At 38.2% G+C, this 20,853-nt stretch overlaps 1 protein-coding gene across 1 annotated transcript in view; it reads right to left on the bottom strand.

Annotated features, from left to right (window-relative positions):
• Window positions 1-10,313, bottom strand: part of PLPPR1 (phospholipid phosphatase related 1) — a 121,253-nt gene extending 110,940 nt beyond the window's left edge. The window contains exon 1 of the mRNA XM_019948878.3: window positions 10,211-10,313. Within this exon, the coding sequence (XP_019804437.1) occupies window positions 10,211-10,273 (63 nt within the window). The 5' untranslated portion in view covers window positions 10,274-10,313. The remainder of the gene's footprint in view (window positions 1-10,210) is intronic.
• Window positions 10,314-20,853: the final 10,540 nt, after the last annotated feature.

The raw sequence follows: 20,853 nt of genomic DNA, 5'->3' as shown, positions 1-20,853 counted from the left end.
ATACCTGGCATGTCTTAGAAGTCAATGCAGCTGATGGTCCACAAAACAACATCTTCCATGAACTAATCTGCATGGAAAAAGGGGAAGGAAAAACACGAATAGAGGAGACAAGTGTGTCTGCCTTAGGTTTTGGTTCTTCCACGAGTACGTGGATTCAGTCAGGTCTGAGTCCTGTGAACAGAAGGCTGTAGAGACACAGCAGCTCCCCCTGATGTTCAGGTGACCAAGTGAAACATCAAGTTGGGAGCAGGGTTTTCTCCTATCCTCTGTGTAGACAAGTACCAGTGGCTGAGATATTAGCATCCCCCATGGGAGCAAAGCCAGCAGTGGTAGGGATGAGGCACCTTTTTTTTTTTTTTTTAGATGTTGGGGGTAGGAGATTATTAATTAATTAATTTATTATTTTTGCTGTGTTGGGTCTTCGTTTCTGTGCGAGGGCTTTCTCTAGTTGTGGCAAGCGGGGGCCACTCTTCATCGCGGTGCACGGGCCTCTCACTATCGCGGCCTCTCTTGTTGCAGAGCACAGGCTCCAGACGCGCAGGCTCAGTAAGTAGTTGTGGCTCATGGGCCTAGCTGCTCCGCGGCATGTGGGATCCTCCCAGACCAGGGTTCAAACCCGTGTCCGCTGCATTAGCAGGCAGACTCTCAACCACTGCGTCACCAGGGAAGGCCGGGATGAGGCACCTTTATGTGGTTTCTTTGCTTGAGAAAATGGATATGCATGGCTGGAGCTGATGAACAAAATTCTCTAATTCTCTGGGTAACAAGAGCCCAGAGACTGCTTCATGAGCATTGGTATCAATCCCAGGCTTAACCAGGGAAGACTGGAGAGCTTCTGGAATCCTCCATGAGCAGGTGTGAGCAATAGACAGTAGAGAACAGACTTGTGGTTGCCAAGGGGGAGGGAAGGATTGAGATTTTGGGATTAGCAGATGCGAACTAGTATATATACGATGGATAAACAACAAGGTCCTACTGTATAGTACAGGGAGCGATATTCAATATCCCGTGATAAACCATAATGGAAAAGAACATCAAAAGGAATGTATATATATGTATAACTGAATCACTTTTCTGTACAGTAGAAATTACAGAACATTGTAAATCAACTATGCTTCAATTAAAAAAGTGTGCTTTTGGGGTCAAAAGGGGAGTATAAAGTCTTGAAGATTTTAGGACACAGTGCCAAGCTGCTTCTCCCTACAGATTGCTATTTCAACATTCCTATAAATTATAATTTTTATATGCTATGAGATAGATTTGAATTCGAGGGGTTTTTTTTTTTTGTTGTTGTTTTAGAATAAATGATCATAACATTGCATTGGTTTAAAAATCAGGCTTGAATCCTAATTCCAAGATTACATCAAGAGAAATACAAAGAGTTTGGCCAGCCACACATATCGGTGACAACGTAGACTGCTTCATATTATATTTAAAGGATGAATTTTATAAGAAAAATGCATCACAAAGCAAAGAATGAATTCACCTGCAGCCTGTGCAAAATAATATACTGCAGTAGGGACACGACGTTTTTATAGCTCTTGAAGAATATAACTGTTCAGTCCAGAGTCTGTCATTATTTTGGCATGATTGTCTGGGCTCGTGACCCATAGGGTGGAATGTAAAATTCTATGAGGATCAGAGTATTGGTGCATTCATGCAACATCATGAAGAATGCTTGGTTTAAGGTGCTATGTCAATTATTAGGGAAACTGATAGGAAGCATGCTACCACATTGTGTGCAGCATGGGAATAAGGTGGTCTGGAAAACGACACCAAGTAGGTGGCTGAGTTAAGGAAAGCATTCTTGGGTAGAACCTGGGAAACGGCACTTGGGTGTGGATGGTTCTCAACATTGGTATTTTGATAATATGAAAAATAGATACCTAAATATTGGCATCGTCCTTTTGCCCCAGTACTGCAAACAGTAGTCAAAATGATGATTAAATAAGGAAATGCATGGGAAAGTACTTTATAACGTGCATTTGTCATTGCAAGTTTTAAAAGACCACAGATTTTTCATTACTTTGTTTGAAACCTTACCCGATAACATCTCAATATATTCTAAAAACATTATCCCCCTAAGACCAGGAATGTTGCATATCTGAGGATTAATCTGCCAGAGTTCCTCTCTAATTGTCAGGGGTTTGGTGTCCATGTATATGTGTGTGTGAGTACGTGTTTGGTTAGTTTTATTTTTCATCTTTGTTGATTTTGTTTTATACTGGGTAGAATCTGTTATTTTAAATTATTTTTATGCTAACATTTATTAACCACTTATTACTTAACAAGCACTTTCAGGTGCATTACCTCATTTCTCAAAAGTGCTCAGGAAGAAGCTGTTTCTATTTCCACTTCACAGATGAAGCAACTGAGGTTCAAAGAAGGTGCGCAAGTTTCTAGCAGCAGTAAATGGCAGAGCCAGGACTCAAACCCAGTGCTTCTGACATCAAGTTATTTTCTCATTCTACTCTACTATGTATGAGGATAAGATTTTGATACTTTCTCCTTGCAAGAACCAGCAGAGTTTTTTTCTTTTTCTTTTAAAAGGAGAAAAAGATCTCAATGTGACTTAAATATAAATGCAATCTAAGTCTCAGAAACAAGGCAATCAGAGCTGCTAAATCTTAGCAGCTGCAAGTAAAGAGCAGAAAGCAAGGCCAAGCAACTCTTCTTTTAGAATTTGAGGCGCATGAAACAAAGATACTGAAATGGCACTCATTGTCCAAAAATGATGAGGCGGAATTCCTTAACTTCTGGCCCTGGAGAAAGACACTCAGAATCACCGAGTTCTTGCAGAACATCGTGAGATTATTTACTTTCAGGCTGGGATTTATAGCAATCACCTTGTAGGTTACAGCTGAGAAAAACGAGTTGTCAAAAAAGGCAACGACAATTGCAAGTACAAGCAACTGTCAAAATGATAAAACTGTCACATCTATACATATCAAGCAACAGTTGCATTCATTATGTACAACTCCTGGTACTTAATACTGTCTGCCAAGGAAGCTAAGCTCCATTTAGAGTTTTGCTGTTAGCACAAATATATTTGAAAGAGACTTGACTGAGTTTTTCATGATTTTACAGAGAATGCAGTGAAATTGTCTTGAGAGTAATCCACTGATATCTGGGGAAGATTTGTCAAAAGGGATATCTCAGCCTTAAGTATTTTGCAAAAGTACACCAGTATTGATTTTGGGGACATGTGAGATCTCAAACAGCTTGTATTCTTATTTTTAGGGAAAAAAATTATACTTCAATGACCAGTTTGAGTGTGTTTTCCCTCAGGGAAATTCTCCGTTTGTAGATCTTCAAGCATGAGAGGTATTGTTGAAATGACAGAGAAAAGGAGAGAGAGAAGGAAAGCATGGAGAGAGGGAGGGGGATCAGAAATATAGTAAAAGGGAGAGACAGAGGTAGGGAAGGCAGAGGGAGAGAAAGAGAAAAATGGACTAAGGACGAAAACCACAAAGAATATTTGATTATTTTGATCACTTTTTTGAAGATACTTTGTTGTACATGTATCCTCACCCAAAATTAATATTATTGATTTCAAGGAGTAAAAATGAGGATGAGGAAGTTGATGTCCTCATGTTCATTTATAGGTTGGTAACTTTCTACCACTTTACCTACACCCTCTGACTTTTCTAGCTTTTGTCTAGTTCAGCATTTGCTCTTTTTTACTTGCTCTAGTAGAACCAGATCAGTGAAGAGATGAAAGCTGGCCAGAAATACTGTTGTGCGCCATATCGGAATTTTAGTGATTCTGAAGTTCCCTCTCATTAGTGATAGAAAAGTTTATATTCCGGCCCTTAAAGTCATTATTCTCTTGTCAAGGGCCTTCCATTTAAGAGGCTTAAGCCAGCATGGAAAGGTACTTTTTTTTTTTTTTTTTTTGCGGTACACGGGCCTCTCACTGTTGTGGCCTCTCCCGTTGCGGAGCACAGGCTCCGGACGCGCATGCTCAGCGGCCGTGACTCACGGGCCCAGCCGCTCCGCGGCATGTGGGATCTTCCCGGACCGGGGCACGAACCCGTGTCCCCTGCATCAGCAGGCGGACTCTCAACCACTGCGCCACCAGGGAAGCCCGGAAAGGTACATTTTAAGGATTAGCTGACACTGGGAGATGTATACGAGACGTTTTTCTGAATATCTAACATTCGAGGGCTTGGTTTCTGGAAGCACCTGCATTACCCATTGCATATCATACTTCTCAATCTGTTCTGCTGTCCTCCCACTGTTAATCCCCTCATTTCAGCCCATTACCTTCTGTATTTACTCTCGTAATCTACAAACTTTGCTCTCTCTCCAGTGACATCGTAACCCTTATTTTGGTTTGTGACATTCAAGGATTACCTAGAGCAATGCTCTCCTGACTTGTTACCGTCATGAGAGCTTTCCTGCTGCATGCTGCTTTGTCAGATAGCCTCTCTAGCACTGTTTCAGCCTTCTAAGTGAAAAATTCACCCAGAAGGCAGGCTCCTGCTTTGTCAGCACATTTGAATTTTAGAGACTGGTTGGCATCTATTCTCCTCACCAATTGCCACAAATAAAACATACACCCCCGGCCCCCAGTCAAAATTTTGTGCTCATATAGTTGAAATCACCAAGAAAATACACATCAGTGCTCCACCTGTGGGCACTTTGTGTCTCTCATCCCCACCCTCCGTCTCCCACACATGTTAAACATGGCCCAACAGCCATGGACCTGCAAAAAACTTGGTGAGATCCAAGTTACAGAAACCTAGTTAGTATGTAAAGTATGCAAAAAGAGCAGAACACTTAATGACTTGGGAGAGAAAAACAAGTTCTAAAAAAGTGAGTGTTGAATGAATGAATGCATTCATGGAACAAAGATGGCATGAAAACATTCTAATGCAAACATCTACAAGCAATGGTTAGCGTTTTTCTTTCTTTTTAATTCACAGGTGAGCTCAATCAAAAAGCATACCAAAAATAAGAGTGGTAACTGAGTAAACTGATGATAGGTGAACCTAAGTGGGACTAGAGAAAGGGGTACATGTCAATCTTAGTAACAAGGTTTGGGTTTTAATGTCCATGAGGATAGGACATCCTGAGGACTTGAGTTGGAACTGAGACTCCTATGTAAAACCCAGAATTCCTGAAAGCTTGCTTTTCACTTCAGAGAAGAAGTGTTCTATGTAAATCCACCTGCTGGCACAGGAAGACTACAAGGAAGATGAACTTTGATTAATTATACTTTGGGATTGTGCAAATTTGACTTACGAATATAGTAGTGTAAACCCAAGAGAAACATGCATGCAAAAACTTTCCAAAGAAATGCTCTTAAAACCTAAGGCCCAGAAGAATTCTACGGAGGAAGCAAGCTCTGCCGAAAATGAGCTAAGAATAATTAAAAATATAAATAAACAATCCACCATGAGCTAGAGACAACGGACACAACATACAGGAGGATCACAATATCAGGAATTTCAGAAAAGAGAATAATCTGAAAGAATAAAAAATAAAAACCATAAGCATAGAAATACTATAAAAACAGATTTTTAAAATGCACATAGAACTTCTAGATATTAAAAAGATATGGGTTAAGAGACATGGACTATAGAAAGAATGAGAAGATCCAACATACATCAAATAGAAAGAGAGAACAGAGAATGGAGGAAGAGAATATTTGAAGATGTGATGTCTGAGAGTTTTATAGAATTGGTATAAACATGGCTTCATATTCAAGATGTAAAACAAGTCCTAGCCAGTATAAATACACACTTAGACATGTTATACTGAATTTCAGGACACCAAAGAAAAATGTAAAAGCAACTGGAGAGAAAAAGTGGATTACCTTTTAAGAACAGTAATAAGAGAAAAGAGTTTTTATAGCAACAATAAAGACATGGGATGGAAGGAGAGTGAAATGGATTAACATTATGAAAGTTCTGAGAGTAGAAAATAAACTAGTCAATCTAGAATTCAATGCCAAGAGAGATCACCATTCCAGATTAATTGTAATGTAAAGATGACTTCAGATAAATATTAAGAAGTTTTACAATTCACTAGATCCTTGCTGAAACAACTACTAAGGGATAAATTTCATGAGGAAATTAAATCCTGAAGGAGAAGAATAAAAGGAGGAATGGTAAGAAAAAAACCTCCAAACTGATGAATATGTGGGTAAAGTCACTGAAGCCCTGACTGAAAAATTAATGAAAAATTTAAGGAAGATATAAAAATCATGAATGACACTCAAGGTCCTGAAGTGACCTAAAAATAGCATTAAAAGAAGCATAGAGCTATTGATTAACCTCAATTTTTGTTGTTTATATATTTAAAATTTAGGACTAAGCTTTAAAAGAATAGAAATAAAATCTATAATTTGTAACATAAAGGGGGATTCAAACAAGGAATCTAATTTAGAAGGCAGAACAGAAAAAATAAGTCCATGCTTATTTATAAGTTAATATTGAAACACTTGAAGTATTTCCTTTAAAATCAGCAACAAGGTAAGGATGTCCTCTACCACTGTCTTTATCCAATATTACACTGGGGGCCTTAGCCAAAGCAATAAGAAAAACAAATTAATTGTAACAATCAGAAAAGAAAAAACAGATCTGCTACTACTTGCAGATTATATAACTGAAAAAAAATCTAAGAAATATACAGATACTAGTAAAACCAATAATCAAGTCTAACAAAGTTTTTTCAAGAAAACTGATTTAAAATATTAATATTGTTTCTATAATGAAGCAACAAACAACTGGAAAATGTAATCATCTCCCCACAATTCCACCACTAGGCAATCCAAGGAAAGCCCTTGCACACATGTGCATAGAGACAGAAATAAGAATATTTCCTGCAAAAAAAGAAAAAATAAAAAAGCTGTAAGAGTATAAAACTTAAAAAAAATAAACAACAAAGAATCAACCAAACCATCCCTCAGTAGGTATAGTCACACAATGGGATAAAATGCAACAATTAAAAAGAATGAATTGCCAATCTGGACAAATCTCAGAAACATAATGTTGAATGAAAAGGTAAGTTGCAAAAAGAAAGTTCATTATGGTATCATTTATGTAAAATCTCCCTAAAATATAATTTATGAATATATGGACATGTAGGGAAAATATGAAAATATGCGTAAGAATCATGCAAGGGAATGAAGCCTCTAACTTCACATACATACAACTGACCCTTGAACAATGCGAGGGTTAATCCACATGTAACTTATAGTCAGAACTCCAGATCCATGGTTCCTCCACATCCACAGATTCAACCAACCATGGACTGTGTAGCACTGTAGTGTTTACTATTGAAAAACATCTCCATATAAGTGGAATCGTGCAGTTCAAATCAACATTGTTCAAGGGTCAACTGTAGTTACTTCTGGGTCTAGGATAATAGGACTTCAGCCATAGCTGTAATATTTTATATTCCTTGAAAAAATATTTGAAGCACATATGGCATAATTTTAAGATTTGGTCTTGATGGTAGGTGCAATGATGTCTGTTATATTATTTTCTCTGTTTGAATCTTTTCATAATTAAAAAGCAATGTGAAGAGATATTTATTGATCATATTGACATTTTAACCAAGTTATTTTTGATCAAGTTTTCTGATATTCCTGTTATAATGCAGGTAAATAATAAGTATTTTCTTTTGTTTCTTTTGTTTTGTTCCCATTGGATCTTACTCAGAGTTTTGTTGCACAATCTCAGAAGAGACTTTAACAATTTTTTTTTAACCTTTTGACTCCCTTTACCCACTTCTGTCCTCTTCACTGTACCCCCACCTCTGGCAGCCACAAATCTGTTCTCTGTATCTATGAGCTTGTTTTTTTTTTCCTTTTCAGATTCCACATATGTATTCCACATATTTATATTTCACAATCATACAGTATTTGTCTTTCTTTGACTGACTTGTTTCACTTAGTGTAATGCCCTTGAGATCCATACATGTCACAAATGGCAGTATTTCACTTCTTTTTGATGGCTGAATAATATTCCACCGTATATATACACCACAATTGCATTATCCATTCATCTATTGTCGGACACCTAGGTTGTTTCTATATCTTGGCTATTGCAAATAGTGCAGCAATGAACATGGGGTACGTATAACAATAAGCATTTGATGAATGAAATGCATGAGAATCATGAAAGCCACTTTGAGAGTCACCTCTTCCCTTCTCAGTTTCTACTTTATTCTACTTCACTTCCTCTCTTTCTTTCTCCTGATTGTTTCAGACAAGTCAGTGATATGTCTTAAACCTCTATGCAAAGTAAGAATGACAATACAGCAAGAAAAAGAATAAGCTATCTTTCCTCTCCAAGATTTTTCTTATATTTATGTCTGTGTCAGGTTAAGGCATACAAAGACTAATTTATGTCTTTTGTTGTTTGCTCTACCCATCAAGCTCATCGTTCACACATTAGAGGGCTGAAAATCTTTAGAGATAGAGCTTCCAGAAATAAATTAAATCTCTTACTTTAAGGTTTGTTTCCTGTTCTATTTTTAAGAAAATTTAAAATAAAATTGCTACCATGAGGGTAAGGATGATGACAGGTGACTTATTCTAAATTTCCCCTAGTTTACTTTAAAATTTTATTTTTCTTATGACAAAAGAGAAAGGGTTTTAACATTGAAAAATATAGTGTTACAGCCTTCTACCATTTCCCCCATGAGCAGTGGGAGAAAGGACTCCTTTTTCTACATTACAATTTCAACATGAACAATAGTAAGTAGAACCCACAATATATATAATGTATAGTTATTGTCTGAAAGGAGTTATTCTTGGCCTTGTACAGCAAGATAAGAGTATTAAGAATATGTGTTTATGTTGAGAGATGAGTTCTTTGTTTACCCTTTCAGAGATATAGCTTGAGTCTGAGTATCTTAACTTCTATCAACACCTCTGTCCCAACCTAATCTCCTATATTTCCACCTGGTTCTGCAATACAAACAGGTTCACAAATATCACCAGAAAATAAATCATCTAGTAATATTTGTTCATCTAAACTACCAAGGGATATCTATAAGGTGAAACTCAAGGATTGGCCAAACATATATATTTGGCCCCCAAATCGGAATGCTCAAAATTATCCAACTGACTATGTAAACAGCTAAAGTTATTTCAAGAGCTAGAAGATAAAAACAAAACAAAAACCAAACTTGTTTCATTGATTCATAGGCTGTGTTTAAATAACATATGTACTGAAAGTACATGTTTGCTAACATCAGTAGTGGTTTAATTCAAGTGTCTGTTTTCACACAGGGAATAAAATGGATCAACGTGCATAGTCCTCCCATACTCAGGCAAAAAGATCCCCTGCCCCATAACATAAGAACAAGCTACAGCTGATCCTTGGGATGGAGAGACTATAGGGGTAGTTACCCAGAAAGGAAACTTAGGACATTTACTTTTTAGCTCTTTATATCGTCATATTTTAAACACAATTTTCAGGATAAAAACCAATCTGTTAGATGCTCTATCTCTTGGAGTAGATGCTCTATCTCTTGGAGGAGGCAGATATAATATCGTCTCTGGCAAATAAACATCTTATTTTGAGATAACCTGGAGTAGCTTTTTTTTTCATCCTATTATTCCAAATTTCCTAAAATTTCCAAGTCTTTGTCTCTTCCGTAGCAAACATTATAGAAAGGGAGGTACAGTGGGGAAAGGGTGCAGGAAGTTTAACCCAAAAGATGCTGGAGAAATTGTTTGCTGGTACAAAGTTGGAGCAACTCAACAAAATCATTTATGAACAAAAGAAGTTGCACACTATACAAGTTCTCAACATCCCACTAAAGCAAACTGCCCAGTGGAGAGAGTCAACTCTAAGATTTCTTTTTCTCTGTATGGGCTCCAAGGCAAAAGGCCATCAACTAACATCATCTGTAAACCTCATTTATTGAATTCCTAAAACATGATATTGATTTTTTAAAAAACAATTTAATCAAAATGCTGCATTCATAATTAATAATATATTCAAGTCACCACTGGAAATAAAAGAAATCTAATAAAACACAATTATTTTGTACCCCATACATGAACCTTGTTCTATGGCTTCCTATTCAAGAAACACTTGGCATATCTCATTAATTCTTTACCAATATGTGTGCTATCAAAATTTCATTATCATAAGATTAAATAATTTTACAAAATAATCCAAGTTCTCAGCATAAAAACTGCTACCATTATTCCAATTTGTCTGTAAAGGCAAATAAATACACCTACCTCAACAAATATAAAACACGGGATGATGGAATAACTTCGTTGAGTGTTGTTTCCTACAGCCATTTCTTACAACATGTAGCAAGGCTGCACCGTCTTAAACTGTCCAGGCTGAAATAGAAATAGATAGCATGGTGTTAAGAACCATATGTTTAGCAGTCCTTTAGGTATTTACATAAAAATATCAGCTACCCTCTAGATAAGCAAGCTGTGTACAAACAATGCAAAATACTAATCTACAACACAGTCAAGTCAGACTAATAATCAGTCCAGAGAAGAGAAAGTAATGTATACTAGCCATGAACAGTCTTTGAGCCTAAATGACCAGGTAGGGAGCTCCTGTGCACACAGTTATAGTGAACAGAATTCTAATTGCCTGGTGCTGCACAGTGCCTTAACCCAGTAGACTGTGCTCATGCCATGAACGCAGTTTTTGCGACAAAACATTTGTTATTGTCCATTCTGTATGAATCTCCCCTTTCTGTGCCTGATCCTTGCAGTCTGCCACCTAGGGACGCGTTTATCTGCCTTCGCCTCTCCCTTTGGAGCTGACATTTAGCACTGAGGCACTAATCCCTGACTTCCTTCCGTGACCACTCTGCCCTTGCTCCGTTGACTGTAGGGCTATTAACTACTCTGGATTAATACATCACTGATCCCTCTCACTGGGTTCCCTCAGCCGTGTGTGTGTGTGTGTGTGTGTGTGTGTGTGTGTGTGTGTGTGTGTGTGTGTGTGTGTGTGTGTGTGTGTGTGTGTGTGTGTGTGTGTGTTTTCCAAACACAAAACATTGACTATAAGAATGGAGTAGCTGGCCTATAGCAGAGTATTTTAAATATTTGTTAGAACTCTTCTGTCCTACTTTGAACTGAGAATATTCCTGTATTAAAAGATCAGTTAATTTTGGTTCTTCTTAAAACAATAACAACAACAAATAGAGATTTTAGACTTTTCTGAAACTTCCACAGCCCAGTAAAAAGAATTTTCCACTATACCTTTTATTCTCTATCCAAAGCAATACTTGACATGTTTCAGGTATCTGCTTTCGAGAGTCATTATTTTTTGTTTGTTCTGTTTCTGTGTCAGACCTCCCAATAGTTCTTACGGATTGTGATACGAAGACTGGCAATGGGGACTGCTACTCTATGCAACTGGCCAACCGCATTTTTTCTTAAAGGTCATGAATTAATGTTTTTAACTTAATTCTGTCTTTAAGTCCGTCCTTATGTTTTTCCAAAATAAAACTTTAAAATACATTTCCTTCTCTTTTTGAAATGCCAGCTTCTCACGCATTGACTAAAACTTTCCCTGATCAAATGTAACATTATGTGTAGTATTAAGTCCATGCCAATCATAGTGTTTAAATTATTTAATTTTTAGGCAACTTAAGTTTTTCAATTAAAATTGGATATTATCTGTTATAAAATACTCATAATATATCTGTTATTTCACCATCTATTTCATGATTTAGGAATAAATAATATTTTTTTACAATTAGAAAGGAACCCATCCATAGAACACACATTGAGCTGATTTGGCAACCATGTATTGGTTTCATTTTATCCTCACTTAATCCAAGTATCTTAGAATTCACTTATCAGTATTTATGATTTAGATGAGTCCTACTGTTAGCAACAACTAAACACAGAACCACACATCTGAAAAGAAAATTAAATTTTTAATCACCTTGAAGTAGGTAGGGGCACCAGAAAAAACAAAGGCATCAGACATACCTAGTATTTTCGATGACTTCTCCATACAATTAATAAAAAATAGCAATGAAATGGAGAATACAAGACAGGCTTTGGATATCATATAAAATTCTCCTTTCTATTCACTCTTCTGGTTCAAAATACAAACTAGCTTTTTATATGTGTATGGAGGCTACATATATGCATATATATACACATATATGTATCTATGTATGTGTATTATACATAATCAGTAACTATAGTAAGGTATATTTCACATATAATTCACCCATTTCAAGTGTACAATTCAATGATCTTTTAGTAAATTTACCAAGTTGTACAATGATCATAAAACAATTTTAGCACTTTTTCCTTCACCCCCCAAAATGTCATCCCCCCCCATCACCTCCCTCACCACCTCTCCAGCCCAGCTAGTCACTATTCTCTATGTCTCTACAGATTTGCTTCTTTTGGATATTTCAAATAAATATAATCATACAATATGTGGTCTTTTGACCTGGATTCTTAGCATAATGTTTTTGAAGTTTATTCATGTCATAGTGCACATATCAGTAATTTTTCCTTTTTATTACTGAATGTATTTCATCGTATGGCTATAGAACCTTTACCAATTGGTGGCAATGTAGGTAGTTTCTAATTTTTGCTGTATCCAATATTAGGTTGTATCCAGTATTATGGATAATGATGCTAAGAACATCTGTATACTTTTATTGTAGATGTATACCTAAGAGTGGAATTACTGGGCCATATGCTAAATTGTTTAATTTTTTAAAGGAAACTGCAGAAGTGTTCTCCAAAGTGGTTGTGTCATTTTATACTGCCGCCAGCAACAATAAGCGTTCTCCTTTCTCCACATCCTAACATTTTTATTGCCTATCTTTTTTATTATAGTCATTCGAGTGGGTGTGAGATAATATCTCATTGTAGTTTTCATTTTGTAAATAACAAATGATATCGAGCATCCTTTCAGGTGCTTATTGCCCATTATTCTATCTTCTTTTGTGAAATAAATCAAAAAAAACCAAAAGATTTGGATATTTTCAAGATATAAGTGTTGTTTGTATTATTCTGGATAATACAAAGTCCCTTATCAGATGTATATTTTGTCTTTCGACGATTAATGTGCATTGGTGTGGATTCCTTTAGGTTTATGCTGCTTACAGATTTCTTACTACTTGAATCTATGGGTTTATGTTTTTTTTCCCAAATTTGGGAAAATGTTCAGCCATTATTCCTGGAAAACTTTTTAACCCACTCTCTCATCTCTTTCTGGGACTCCCGTGACATGAATATTAGATCTTCTGTTATAGTCCATCATGTCCCTGACACTCTTAATCACCCCTCCCCAAGTCTATTTTCTCTCTGTTGTTCAGATTGGATATTTTCTATTATTCTATCCTCAAGTTCACTGACTCTTTCCTCTATCATCCCCATTATGGGGTTGAGCCAAGTCCATCCACTGAGTTTATATTAGCTGTTATATTTCTTAGTTCTAAAATTTATATTTGCTTTTTCTTTATATTTTCTATTTCTTTGCTGAAACTATTTCTTTGCTGAGACTATTTTTTCATGTTTCAAGCATGTCTGTAAGTATTTATTAAAGTACTTTTATGATGGCCACTTAAATTATTGTCAGATAATTTTATATCATCTTGGTTTTGGTGTCTGTTGATGGTCTTTTCTTATTCAGTTTGCGATCTTCCTGGTTCTTGGTATGAAGAGTGATTTTCGACTGACCTTGGGTTGTTACATTACAAGACTCAGGATCCTGTTTAAAGCTTATGTTTTATCATACTTCCTCTGACACTCCTCTAGTAGGTATGCGGAATGTCACCTTGTTAGTGCCATGTGAAGGTAGAAGTCCGCATTCTCCACTTGGCTTCCTATGACAGCTAGTTGGGGAGGGACCCCTTTTGCTGGGCAGCAGTAGAGTTCAGGCTCCTCAACAGGGCCCCATTGATACCACCCTGGCTGGGGAGGGGGTTAGGTACTTCTTTGCGGCTCCCCACATGGCCTCCACTGACACTATGGCCTTGCTATTGTTGTGTAATAATAAAACTGAATTTCCACTAGTCCCCCTCTGATACCACTCCAGGGAGGAGGAAGTAGGGATGCCTCATTACTGCCTAAAGCGGGTAAAAGTCTAGGCTCCCCCCCATGTTTTCCCCTGATACTGTAGAGCAGGGATGGAGGCCTACTCATTACTGCCCAGCATGAACTAAAGTCCTGGTTCCCTACTCGGCCTTCTCTGATATGACCCCAGCAGGAGACTGGGGGAGCCTCCTTATAGCGTGGCAAGGGTAGAAGTCCAGGGTCCCCACTTGGTCTTTGCTGACAGAGACAGAGATAGGACTGAAGTTTTTCTGTGGTTTTTGGATATAGTCAAAGGGTTATTTTCTAAAAGTTTGCTGCATTGCTAGGCTGCCCTTTTCCAGGCCCTTTGGCTAGAGAGGTGGCAGGCTTTCTTGGGGCTGTTTTGTCTGCAAGTATCAATAACCCAGGTTGCCAGCTTCTCCAATATCCAGTCTGAGATATGAGGTAAAAAGAAATCCTGGGAACTCACTATTGTGTTGGTTGTTATGTGAAGTCCCCAGCCAGTCCACCTTTTCTTTGTCTGAGCTTTGTTTACATGTAACATCCAAGATTTTTTGGTTGATGTAGTGGGAGGGATGGGGAACGTACATCTTACTCCATCCTCTCAGAAGCAAAAGCCTCCGGAAGTCTTTTTAAAAGAGTACCAAATGGCAGTGACCAAGGTTCTCGTATAGGCTAGCCCCGCCGTGTTCTCATGAATTCGAGTCTTTTGGTGCCCAAGGTTTCAAAATACCAGAATAGCATTATTTGTTTGTTCATTTGTGAGTCCCTAATTCATGCCAGGTATCCCATTAGACACAGCTAGAAGCAATGAATTAGCCAAATACCCTGTGTTTAAGGGACTAATAGTCATTAAGAATAGATTGCTATACTTGTTTGTATATTTGTTTTTCAATAGCAGCACAAATGACCAATTCTAACTCTTGAGGTCAGGGATCTCTTATCCAACTGGCATAGTAGATACACTGTCTAGGACCCATAATACTTTTAGGGGCCTTTGAAAACATTAAAAATTTTTTTTAAATAATAAATTTTTAGGTTAGGTACAAAAATACTTTAATATATTATTAAATTCAGTTTTATACTAATTCAACTATAAAATATAAATTTTAACTTTAATAGAGAAAAGGGTCCACAAAGGCAAAATTTCTTAAAGTCTACAAAAGTAATAAGACAGTCCTAGCTGGGAGAAAGTTAAGGAAAGGTTTCTTAGAGGAGATAGCTATTTAAGTTGATTAAAATAAAGGTAGCTGCTCCCCTATAAGAGGAGGACAAGAGAAGCATTTCAGCTAAAGGGAACAGCAAGAGCTAAGGTTCCAAAGATATAAACTGGCCTAACATATGTTTGGGAAACTAAGATCACTACCAGCTCAAATGAAAACATTCGAGGATAAGTATAGATGTTACCAAAATTTATGTATAATACACATCGCGTTTTATACACAAACTCAGAAGCAGAACACCTCAAGGATAAGAAATACAAGGTTGGTTCATTTCCGTATCAGATGAGAACATAGGAAAAAAAGAGAATATTGACAGACAGTACTGTTTCCTAGTAATTAACTCAGACAGAGCTCTTCATTTCTAGGCAGGTAAGTACATTATAAATCAGACCTGGCTAATAAAGGAGTCAATGACATCTCATGTATTTCCATTGGATTTTCCATGTAATTCCCTCTTGTTCATAAGAAGTGTAACAATTCCTACTCACCCCAGAACAAATACAAAAATAATTGCTGATTATAAAGTATCTGTTTTAGTGAGACTGGAAATGGATGGTGATGGAGCATGGTCATAGCTAGATGGGGACAAGTTCATTGATTTCTAAGTTATGCAAAGTTGGCTCTAGCTGAGCAGTCAATGAAGTAGCAAGGAACAAAAATGCCCTTGAGAAAGAGTCACCATGTTTCAGTGGACCTTCTGCCCAGCCTGGTGTGAATCTAGTATTTCCAGTGGCCAAAGTCACAGCCTGTGGCCCTCCTCAGGGGCCCAGAGTCTATGATTTTAGGGAAGCTAGAGCTTGCTCTTTCTATAGAATATTTTGAGCTAATTTTGCTACAAATACCATGGTGATTCCCTTCAAAGTTAGAATGATATGAATTAATCGAGTTCACTAAGAGAAAACTCTAAAAAACAAATAGGCAACAAGGCCAGCAGAAATGGTGCTTTTCTGAGTAAGCCCAACAATTCTGCATTCTGAGGCCACATTGATTTAGGACAGTGTTTCTCAACCCCATCACTGTAGATATTGTGGACTGGAAAATGCTTTATTGTGAGGGGCTGTCCTGAGTACCGTTGGTGTTTAGTTACATCGCTGGCCTCTACCCACAAGACACCAATAGCAGCAACACTCCTCCCCCAATATTGTGACAACTAAAAATGTCTCCAGACATTGCCAGATACTCCCCTGCAAGGTGGGAAGGAGCAGGGGATGGAGATAGCCTTGGGGGAGAACCACTAATTTCAAAGGATTGAAAGCAGAGGCCCTAGGACATGAGAATTTTTGAGCTGGTGAAGAACTTGCTTCACCAGGGATAAAGGCCACAGTTTTGCCCAAGGGGACAAGCCTATTCCTGCCTAGTACCTAACAGAGGAAAATATGGAAATTGTCGAGATGCCTTACTGGCATTTGGGGAAACAGAGGTACTATAAGTGGTAGTTACTACCACTTTGAATCTCAAAAGAAAGCAGGGCTGTTTTACCCACTGGGGACTATAGGCCCAACTCCTAGGGCCTGTGAGCTATTTAACAACCCATGAAAATATATAAGAAATTTAAAAAAGGCAGCAAAACTATGTAAAACCAAATGAATAACTATGTAAGTGTATACCTAAAAATATAAAATTCTTGCAATTTCATTACTCAATTTAGTGTTAACAATTAATTTGAAAGTGATTTGTAGGTGAAATTCTTAATTCTAAAAATTCCTTTGCTAAGAAACTTTAAATAATTGTAAATTAATAGTTTCAAAAGAAAAGCCGTAAAAATCTTTTCATGCAAAATAAAAATTTACTGTCAGATCACTCATTGTGTTTATCTTCATATGGAGTGGGGCCTCAAAAAGTGAGTGTCAAAAACAAGGTTAAACAACCTTAAAATAGCCCTGGAGGGATTTTGCTTTCAGCCAAGTGAAAGTAACTAAGACTGGATTTCATGCCTGGCACAACTAAAAGATACAGACAAAATAAATGAGCCGATGGTACTCAAGGCACTGGATGTGAGGCAATAAAGGGCAGTGATCCCTGAAAGATGGGAACAAACAGAGGAAAGCCCTACAATTGCCCTAGCTTACTGCCTGGAGAGAGTCTCCAGTACACAGCACAGAGAGGGGAACCCAGAAGAATGGCCTGTGACCTCCCTGAGTTGAATAGACAGAGATGGGAATGTGGGGAGGCCCAAGGGACTGGAGTTCACAAGGCAGAGAACCAGAGAGAATTCTGCACAGATGGAGTTGGGTTGCCCTGCAGAGAGTCACCTCGAGTCTTCAGCAGAGTACTGATGAGCATGGGAGAAACTAGCTAAGGCCGGGAGTGAAACCATCCAAAAGGATTAGAGAAAAATCATCATCAGGGCTCACAGGAGACTAAGAATACCTTCTGTTCCCACCAACCCAAGTTAAAAGACACCTAACTCACCAGATAGCAGGCAGAAGACTTTAGTTTGGGTTAACTAATAACTCCAATATTAAAACATTTCTCATCCAGGGACCAAAAGTATTCCTAGAGAGTTGTTTTTTCTTTGTCTGTCGCAGGATACCGAGTATTTATTGAGATTCTGGGCCACTGAGTGATGTGCTTTTCCCTGGTGTCACGGGGCCCCAGAAGCAAGAATATGTTGCGTAATCCACGACCCAGGGCACATCAAAGGCACCTCTGACATGAGTTCTACAACACGAACTTTCTAGGATTTCCTCAAAATTGGGTTGGTGTAAGATTGAAATGAGATTATGTCTAGCAAGGGGAAAAATAGGGCTTATTTCTATGTGATCTACATCTTAATTGGAGGTAAGGGGGGTGGGGATTGGAGTAGAAAAGGGAAAATTAAAAGGTGAAAAATGAGTTGTGAGAGTTACACTTCATTTTGTTCCCCAGTACTCAGGGTGAGCCGTAATCCCCAAATCCAGCTCATCTTTAACACGTGTTAAACAGGCATTAACTTCCTTGGTGGCACTGACCTACCCCTCACTGTTCTGGATCATTTCTATTCAGTGCATTATCTCCAACCAGGATCACAGTGTGCATTTAATTTCCCAAAGCTGGGAAACCTAACTACGTATTTTTTTTAAAAGCAACTAAAACATTAAGAGAGAGGAAAAAATTGAAAGAGATTGTAGATGAGTGCAAAAGAGATTTCATCACAAGATGGTGTGGGATTTAGGACAGTACTACTCAGGCTTTCAAGAGAAATGCTTCACTCTGTTCAATTTCAGAGATGCTTTTCAAAGCTTATAAAGATGCTTTTCAAAGCTTGTAAAGAATGACAGTGTGAAAGCCCCACATTATAGGAGAGTAGCATTGACACCCCCCCACCTTTTTGTCCAGTCTCTCCCTTCCACAGTGTCTCACAGCTAGATCCATGGCTCAGCCCTTGAGTCAGCCCAGAATAAGGCAGAGAGATACAAAGAGCGTGAGACACTCACTCTCATACCTCAGTCTCTTTCCAAGCCTGCAGTCCTATGTGGACTGCACTCAGTAACTAGGACTCAGATAGATGCTCATGTATCTAGGTGAGTCTTTTGAACCTACAAGTATGCCTGGTTCATACTTCAGCCCTAAGCCTGAATGGATAGTCTGCAGACAGCCATTTCCCCTTGCATCTAGGATCCCTGTTGCTGGACCTCTCACAGCTAAGGCACAAGATTGCCTGGCTAACGTCTGAGCTTGTTATAACTTTTAGACTGTTCCAGTCCCATTTTGCAACCATCTCCACCCCATGCCCATCCCCAGCCTCTTGGCACTCCAGCCACTCACTCAGTTTCTGCAACATGCCAAGCTCTTTCTCACCTCTCATGTACTGTATCTTGGAGAACTCTTTCCTCCTCCATTATTTGCTCTTCCTTCAGATCTGCAGTTAAATGGCATTTTCAATGGGTAAGTTTCCTTAATTGCCCTGACTGGTTCAGTTCTATTACACACTATCATGCTCCTTCAGAGTATTTATTGTGTAATTGTTTAATATCTATTCCTTTTCTAGGAATGTTTGTCTGTCTTGCTCAGCACTGCAACTTTTGTACTTTGCACAGTGCCAAGCACATAGTAGGTACACAGTAAATGCTGACACGAACAGTGTGCCTCAGCCATTCAGCTCCATCGTTTGATTTCACATTTGCTCTGGGTCCATTCCTTACTCCTGACGCAGTCCTAATCTAGGTCTTGGTCAATCCTTTCCAGGTCGTGCATGAACTGAACAATATGGTACTAATGTAGGTCTTGGGTCAAGCCCTTCTGCCCACCCCAACCAGTTAAGACCCTCTATACCTTGGACCCAAAGAAGAGTGAAGTGTCTGAAAGTCCTAGAAATCAAAATGTAAGCCAGAACACATTTCAAAATGTAAAACTGAAAGGGGAAATTAGTCAGCTGGATTCTACCTCTGGGGTCTTTTGACTGTTAAAAAAAATTGCTTTAGATTGTTACTTTAAAAGGTATATGCCTTAAAGTTAAAAGTTTAAATTGGAAAAAAAGAGTCCAAGTCTACCTAAAAGTAAGCTGTCTCTGTTAGAGACTGATCTTCTATAAACAAAGAACACAAGGATGATGCAGACTACGAAGCTCAGCAGGTGACCTGAGACAGCTGGAAGAAAGCAGAAAGCATATGAATGTCGAAATGGCTGATGGGAAGGAGTACCTAGGATCATCAGATGGGCCACCACCAGGAGAACTACTTAATAGGAAGACAGCGCCCAAACCAGCAGGTGGTTCCCTAATTTCTTTTTCAATTGTTGATATTGTTGACCCCTAATTTTATACCAGGAAAAAGAAAAAAACAAAGCGGGAAGTAGCAGGCACGAAGAGCTTTTCTTAATTATGAAGCAGTGAGTTAATGTTTCTTTCAATAAAATCAAAGGCTAGAAGGAAATGAGGTTTTGATGCTCCATGAAACTGAAACCTTGAAGCATCGGAGTAAGAACCAGAAGTATGCGTGTGCACGCGCACACACACACACACACACACACACACCTCCCCCTCAGAAATGCTTAAACGTTGCCCCTCAGGCAGTGTCGTGCTCAGCTTAAAGTCTGGGGAGGAAATAGGCAGAGAACATGCTGAATTGCTCTTAATTAAAAAGTAGTGAATGTGATCTTAAATATAATTAAGTACAGGTCTTCCTTGCTTTATGGTAGAATTCCATCCTGATAAACCCATCATAAACTGAAAATATCCTGGTAGAATTCCATCCTGATAAACTCATCATAAACTGAAAATATCCTGTCAAAAATGCATTTAATTCACCTAACCTACTGAACATTGTAGCTTAGCTTAGCCTACCTTAAACATGCTCAGAACACTTACAATTAGCCTACAGTTGGGCAAAGTCACTTAACACAAAGCCTATTTTATAATAAAGTGTTGACTATCTCAGGTAATTTAATACTGTACTGACTGTGAAAAACAGAATGGTTGTATGGGTACAAAATGGTTATAAGTGTATCAGTTGTTTACCCTTGCGATCACGTGGCCCGCTGCGAGCTGCAGCTCAGTACCCTGCCCAGTATCACAAGAGTACTATACCTCATATGTTAGCCCAGGAAAAGATCACAATTCGAAGTACGGTTTCTGCTGAATGGCTTTCACACCACTGTAAAGTCGAAAAATCTTAAGTCCAACCATATTAAGTTGGGGAC

This window comes from Tursiops truncatus, chromosome 6 (genome assembly GCF_011762595.2).
Source record: "Tursiops truncatus isolate mTurTru1 chromosome 6, mTurTru1.mat.Y, whole genome shotgun sequence".
In the NCBI taxonomy this organism is placed as follows: Eukaryota; Metazoa; Chordata; class Mammalia; order Artiodactyla; family Delphinidae; genus Tursiops; species Tursiops truncatus.
This window is presented reverse-complemented; position numbering and strand designations above follow the sequence as displayed.